Source organism: Miscanthus floridulus, chromosome 10 (assembly GCF_019320115.1).
Source record: "Miscanthus floridulus cultivar M001 chromosome 10, ASM1932011v1, whole genome shotgun sequence".
Taxonomy (NCBI): domain Eukaryota; kingdom Viridiplantae; phylum Streptophyta; class Magnoliopsida; order Poales; family Poaceae; genus Miscanthus; species Miscanthus floridulus.
This window is the reverse complement of record NC_089589.1, coordinates 5,410,020-5,417,249: the sequence shown is the minus strand read 5'-3', so window position 1 is coordinate 5,417,249 and position 7,230 is coordinate 5,410,020. Positions and strand designations below refer to the sequence as shown.

Genomic DNA, 7,230 nt, shown 5'->3' with positions numbered 1-7,230 from the left:
AATTAAAAAAAAGAGGGTGATCCATGGTTAGCAATATTATATGTTTAAAAAAGATACTAAGGATACAACGATATATGAACATTTGTATTCTCCATATATACTAGCTATACAAATGCGTGGGCGATCACACTAGTTGCATTTATTTTTTTTAAGAAAAGTGCCGCCTCTGCCATTAAGACCAAAGGGATATGGCTGTCCTCATCAATGAAAATGAATAAAACCATTGCTGATTTGCCGCTATCTTCTAGTGTTGCTTTCTTCCATTAGAATATGCTATAAACATGTATTAAATTAGTGTCAGGAAGAGATGGTTCAGCCACTACCCAACTACTACCTCTGGTTTCCTAAAGTGAGTCGTTTTGAGGTTGTCTTAACTCTTAAGTCAAATATTTTAAACTTTGACTATAAATAAATTCTTTTGTGTTGAGTTTGAAAATGTAAAAGAGATATAAGTAGATTGATCTTGAAATGTAGTTTCACAAAAGTATACTTTAACTATATTTTAAATATATTTAACATAAAAAAGTAGCGGTTAAAGTTTATTTCTCGATGACCGTGTCGATTTCAAAACGACTTGCTTTAGGGAACATGGGGAGTAGGAGTTAATCCCTACAACCGTGGAAGTAGGTTCTCGATATGGCAAACTTTGGCTTGTTCACGAGTTAAAAGGAAAATGGACAAAACTATCAGGACCTCTGCCTGATTTATTTGAGGTGTAAATAAAAACAATTTCACTGAATTTTTCATCAAAAAGGTTTTACTGGAATTCATCCCTCACAAATCTTTTGAGGCCAGAGGAACCCTGATTTCTTTATCTTTTCCTTTCGAACCAGAGGCACCATACATGTGATTTCATTTATTCAATCCTAGTTGATTGTTGACAGGGACATGTTCATCCATCCACCACATACCATACCACATCGATTATATATTAACGACGAGTAGTAGTAGTGGACGGACATGCCAACAACCGAAAATGACGGCATGTGAGTGCTCCGGCCATGATCTCCAACGAGCGAGCCTGCTTTATATTATTATTATTATTATTAGACGACCTTAATTCTTCTTAGTGAACACCTTGACGTCTCTCCACCGCGACTCCATCCTGTGCGACGGCCGCGTCTGCGTGTACACCCCGAACTTGAAGGTGTGCACGCGGCCGCCGCGGCCGGCAACGCGCAGCCGCGGCTTGCCGTCGACGAACACGGCGAGCTCCGCCGCGTCCACGTCGTGGACCACGTTGAGCTTGAACCAGCGGTCGTAGATGCAGTCCTCCACCAGCTGCCGGTCGTAGTAGCGCAGCGCGCCGCCGTAGACGTGGAGCATGAGCGTGGTGGCGTGCGGCGGCGCGGCGCCGAACACCTGCATCACGGACACCCCCGTCGTGCCGGAGGGCACGTAGCCGTAGCCCTCGAACTGCCACACGCCGGAGCTGTAGTTTTGCTGCAGATTATTGAAGATCCAAGAGAGAGATGTCAGTGAAGATTGACTGATTGGCATCTTCGTTCTACGGATTACTACTTACCTTGATGCCGATCTCGGTGCGGGGCTTGGTGTGGCTGGTGGGGGTGTGGGGCTTGTCGGTGCAGTACACCCACATCCGCCGGACGCCGCCGCGGAACTCGAACCGCTCATGGAGCGGCACGTCGTAGGGCCTCTGCACCGGGAACTGCGCCTCCGTGAGCGGCACCTCGGTGAAGCCGACGGTCGTGTCCATGGCGGCGGCGCGCATGGCCAGCGGCAGCAGCAGGATGATGAGCAGCCAAGGAAGGAGGCTGCTGGCCCGAGGCATAGCTTAGCTAGGACGTACGATGTAATCGCACTACATACCGTCATTTATAATTAGGGAGTGGAAGTGTTAGTTATACGTCGACAGATTTTTGTATGGTCAAATCCTAACAGATAGTTAGCATAAATCCTAAATCACAATCAAACGTATAGAAATCTGACAGATTTGGTATCAAAGAAATTTGTCAACATATAAATAGCAAAAGTCTTATAATTAAGTACTTTTGTGATCTATCTGGCCGGCAGAGTAGAGAGGAAACTTTTTTTTTTTAAGAAAGGCAGGAACCTACCTTTTGGACGTTGTGTGTTGGGCCCAAAGTGCCATGTGACCGGCCGGCCGTCTGTATGTTTGCATATATCGATCGAATGCGGCCTTACTATTTTTAAGTGGCATGGCATTGAGTGCGGCCTTGGAAGCGCAGACTGTTGGGCCGGCAGCCCTGGATGCTACTGCACCCGCCAAGGGATCGGATAGTGTCGACTAGAGATTTGTCACCATTAGATTTACTAGTGAGAAAAAGTCTACTTAACCCCCACTTTTCATATTTGGTCTACTTCACCCTCCAACTATAAAACTGTCTGTTTTATCCCTGAACTTCTATTTTACCCCACATGAGGTTTTTGACAGCGGTTTTGCTACAGTAACTGCGGATTTGCTACAGTACCAGTGGTTTGCTGCAGTTCCGGTGGGTTTGAATTCATTTTTCCTATTTATTTTCGGTAAATTTTTGAAAAAATCATAGTAAATCATAGAAAAATCATAAAATAAAAAATCTAATTTTATTGGACTCCACATGAATAGATCCACACAGTGAATATATAATACGGTATGCTTTAGTACAAATTTTTTTTTTTAGCTTTAGATTAATTGAAAAATCCAATTTTGTCTATAATTAATTAAAATTTATCTATAACTAAGTTATACATAGTCCAATGAGTACGAAATTTTTACTATAGTTTAAGCATACAATAATTAGCGTACCATAAAAATTTCACCATAATTGAACCATAGAAGCTGCAGCTATGAATTATTCCAATTAATTACAGACAAAATTAGATTTTCCAATTAATTTAAAGCTACAAAAAAAATTTGTACTAACTTTGATTTTTTTCGAAAATCAACCGGCGCCCCACAAACCCTCTCAACATTTTTTTGCGAAAGCCTCCTCGAACTTTTCTCAAATCAACATGCAGGCCAACTTTGATTATATCTTTTTTTCCCTCAAAAAAATACGTGTGGCCAGTGGGCCACGCGCATGGGCGCGCCCGAAAGACTAGTTAGATTTACTAGTGCACATGCACATGCGGCACGCACGTGTCTTTCTAGAAAATTTCATTCATAAAGAAAAATATTTACATTAGAAATTTCATTCAGAGGAATTCCAGTCAATCAAGGCTGCACTTCGGTCTTTCTGCTTTTTCTCCAAGTCTTCTAGTAGTTACTGGTAGGAATTATAGTCAATAAGAGTTTGCCTTCCATCCGCCTGTTTTATCTCCATGTTGCTTTCACGTAGTTAGTGGTTCCTCCAAGACCAGCAGCAATAAAATCATCAAATCCAATGGCAACATCAGTCCAAATTTTCTAATCTATGTAAAATTGAAGGGGACCAAATGAACAACTTAGTTATAAGTAACACATATGTATAATCAATAAGGACTCCTAACAAACACTTCCATTTTCTATAGGACCTTAGCGGCATGCATTTCTAGTGTTAATCAAAGTTCTGCAGCAACCAGTAACAATAGATAAATTTAGGGACTCACTTGGTTGACAATAATATTTAAACAAATGGCAAGGTGTAAATCCTTCATGGTGAAAACCAACTCTTAGTCTTTCTTTGAATGACGATGAAAACACACACGGTTCTAAGTTTCTGACATCCTCTCTAATCGGCAATGTGAAGAGATCTCTGTCACTCCCATTACTATATGCATCAATTGTTGGCTCTTCAAAATGTTCCTACCATTTGGGCTTATAATTATTCTTTTATAAAAGCCGGTTCTAGTGGTGGCATTATAATTAAAAGAAAAGGCTCCAAAAGGCTATCAAAAGTTCCACTTGACCATGATGTGCATTTGCTGAACCAAGGAGATTACTTTCCATAAAAATTACTTCACATTGGGCTGACAAAGTAATATTGTGAATGCAGACACAAGAAGAATAATCCAATCAGTTTACTCTTTAAAATCAGAATACTTATTCAGAAAGACAGAAGTCAAGAGTTCAACATGCACTCAGACGGACTGAATGACCATCTGCTCAACAGCACAAGCCTTGCAAACATTCAGAAGTGACATTGACATAACAGGAACTATAAAGAAGCGGGTAAAAGATGTCAGTTTCTGTTTGCAATACATCAACAAGCAATGGAATATTGAGGTCATGTTCATATCAACAAAAGCATACATAAACGATAATGGGAAAGGTATATGAAGCTAGACCTTAATGCAAAGACAAGAATCACAGGTACCTGTCTCAAGTGCAGCAGCAGCATAATGTCCCTTGCCAATTGTTGCTAGCATGCACAGAAATAGTTGTTGCAATACGATCCAAAAATGGTCCAGTCGTAAAGTCAATAAAATTATAAATTCTTTCTAAAACGAAACCTAAACAATTTCAGATGTAGCAAGATTTTTGGATTAAAAAAAAAGAGTGAAACTTTGCATAATGAAAGCTCCAAACAAGACATCAGTTTGATTCTGAGTACAAGCAAGCTGATAAAATATAACACATTTCATGTATGCAGACAATGATGAAATAAATGCAAGCATCATCTTGCTTCATGTATCTGTATGCAGGCAATGCATACAGATACAGAGTCCTTCATGTCATACAGTTCAGCAAAGCTGGCCAATCATTAAAAAGGCAGCAAACTTCTTTATATCCTCTGCATCTGATCTATTTCTCCTAAAATTATGATTCTTATCTCATCATAACATGCTCTGTGTTCCCAGAATTATTCCACTTACTAAAGCCTATAAATTTAATAGATGTTTTTTTTGCACAACTTTATTTATCTCAAAACAAGAGATGAATGGAAAATTGACTTCATAACAAGAAAAGGTAGCAAGAGGTAAAACGCTGCACCATTTAGGATGAGCGATCTTTCTCACCTTCAGGGACATGTCATCGAGGGCTTCAGTAATTCCTCTCAATCATCATTGAATGTGACTTAACCAGCTGCCTGAGTCCATGAACCAAAAATTCAGGAAAAGATGCTATATTAGGCCAATCTCCGGCAAACTCGACATCACCATCTAAAAAAATCAAAAAGTGAGGAGTAGAATAGCAGATGACCCCACAGTAGATTTTGAAATTCTTCCAAAGAAAGTACTATTAATGCTTCAATGCTCTTCATGAATCATGATACCAACACTAATATTTTTCTTATATAAATCATAAAGATTTGGAAATGAAACCTTATGTTAACTCTTGGAACAATGCATGGCACATTTAGCATTGCAGAACCTACTTCACAACTCAATTCAGAAAATTTAATCATCTCATCATTATTAGAACATTTAATTGTATTAGAAAAAGTAGCACGCTGTGCTGCACCCATGGCCAAATAGTCCACCAATGATGTGACCGCGCAGTTAACAATCTGATCAGATATCAAAGCTAAGACAGCAAAGTGTATACCATATCAATTTAGTTTAAACAGGCCATGGGACCATGAGTACAGAAATGAGAAATCTACTATTCCTGCTTGTATGATGGGCACAAAGCAGAGAGATCATATCCCGAATCCATAGCAACTTGTCATGGATGCAAATAACCTGTCATGACAAATTATAGAAAAAACAGAAACAGATTTGGCGGTCATCTAGTTTAGGATTGTTCAGGCTTGGCAGCTAACCATGCAGGAACATGATGATCTCGGCACCACATATCTCCACACATACACAGAAAGAGATCCAGGTATGATGATATCCATCCACAAGGACAAGTAATTAATATGAAACTAATAGCAGTAGGTAATCAGACAGGACTACGCACACGCACGAACAACCAAAGAACCGAACCAATGGATTCAGGCACTTGTAGCCTTTAAATGTCAATAAATAGTTTAAATCCTAAACTAAAATGGGTAAACAAGATCTTATATGCAAGAAAGAAAAAAAGAACAGAGGAAGCTAGAGCATGATAATGCAGGAAAGGAAAAAAGTAATTAACAAATTATCAGTAGAACAGAGGAAGCTAGAGCATGATATCTTTTTTCTTTTGTACAGGGTAAACTTTCTAACATTGTGCATTTTGTGCTGCCACCTGAATTTGCAAATCTCTGCAGAGTTCAGATAAATAAAGGAAGAAAATAAAACTACATGTGATGCACAAGACAAGAAAAAATGATGGGTATGAAACCATCTCTCACCCCAAATGCGAGCAGTCACATCCCCTGATCCTGTTACATCCTGACCAAAAGTAATTAGCCACGATCAACACTACGCGGTGGAAGGTGCGAACCCAGCGGCGAGCTGTGGCTGTAGTCTGTAGAAGGAACCATAAACACAACAAGCAGAATTTCAATAGGAACCTTGGTGAAGCCCTCGGCGGTGCTGGTCTGCCTGCTGAAGAAGACGGTGACCCTCTGCCTGCCGTCGCCGGGGTCCGGCTCGTCCTTGGGCTTCGCAGCGAGCGGGTGCGGCGGAGGAGCGGCGGCCGCACAGGCACCACCGCAGCCGACGAGCACGGCAAGCCTCGAAGAAGACGTCGTTGGATCCACCGCCCTTGGTCGGATCGAGGCTAGTCGGCTCTCCTCAGCACAGCCATTGGCCGGATCGAGGCCAGACGACCCTTCTCCGCGTCGACCATGGACGGATCGAGGCTGGGCTGGCTGGATTGAGGCCAGACGGTTCTCCTCCGCGCCGCTCTTGGCCGGATCGAGGCCAGGCGGCCCTCCGCGTCGATCTTGGACGGATCGAGGACGGATTGAGGCCGGGCTGGCCGGATCGAGGTCGGGCGGCCCTTCTCCACCATCGACAGGGCCTCTGCTGAGTCCCCTCCGCCACGCCTCCCTGGGACATTGGTTCCGTGCGGCCTGGCAGTGTGGGTCCGCGGACCCCGCCGCGGTGGCGGCAGCGGCAGCGGCAGCGGCAGCGGTAGATGGGAGGAGCACGTGCGGGATTGCCGTGGCCTGCCAAAATAGGACGGAGTCGTGCAGCGAAGGAAGCGAAGGCAGTAACCGCTGCGGGTACACGCGGGCGGGTCGGCGGTCCCTCGGTGAAAAAAAACGCGAGGTTGCGCGGCGCGCAAGAGAGAAACACGGGTGTTCCATGTGTTTCTGCCGTAATTCTCTCGTGGACCCACCTGTCAATCTAAGGTCATTCTTTCGTGGGACCACCTGTCAATCTAAGGTCATTCTTTCGTGGGACCACCTGTCAATCTAAGGTCATTCTTTCATGGGACACCTGTCAATCTAAGGTGGGTAAGAAGTTTTT

The 7,230-nt window shown here is 42.8% G+C and overlaps 2 protein-coding genes across 2 annotated transcripts; both read right to left on the bottom strand.

Annotated features, from left to right (window-relative positions):
* Positions 1-739: 739 nt before the first annotated feature.
* Positions 740-1,841, bottom strand: LOC136487546 (citrate-binding protein-like). The gene is made up of 2 exons (XM_066484669.1): positions 1,526-1,841; positions 740-1,443 (listed from the first exon to the last, which is right to left on the bottom strand). The coding sequence occupies exons 1-2, from the start codon at positions 1,790-1,792 to the stop codon at positions 1,057-1,059; spliced, it is 654 nt and encodes a 217-aa protein (XP_066340766.1). The 5' UTR covers positions 1,793-1,841; the 3' UTR covers positions 740-1,056.
* A 1,084-nt stretch (positions 1,842-2,925) lies between these two features.
* Positions 2,926-7,067, bottom strand: LOC136487901 (uncharacterized). The gene is made up of 4 exons (XM_066484994.1): positions 6,327-7,067; positions 6,165-6,204; positions 6,059-6,074; positions 2,926-4,973 (listed from the first exon to the last, which is right to left on the bottom strand). Exons 1-4 carry the CDS (start codon positions 7,065-7,067, stop codon positions 4,928-4,930), a joined length of 843 nt encoding a protein of 280 aa, XP_066341091.1. The 3' UTR covers positions 2,926-4,927.
* Between the last annotated feature and the right edge of the window lie 163 nt (positions 7,068-7,230).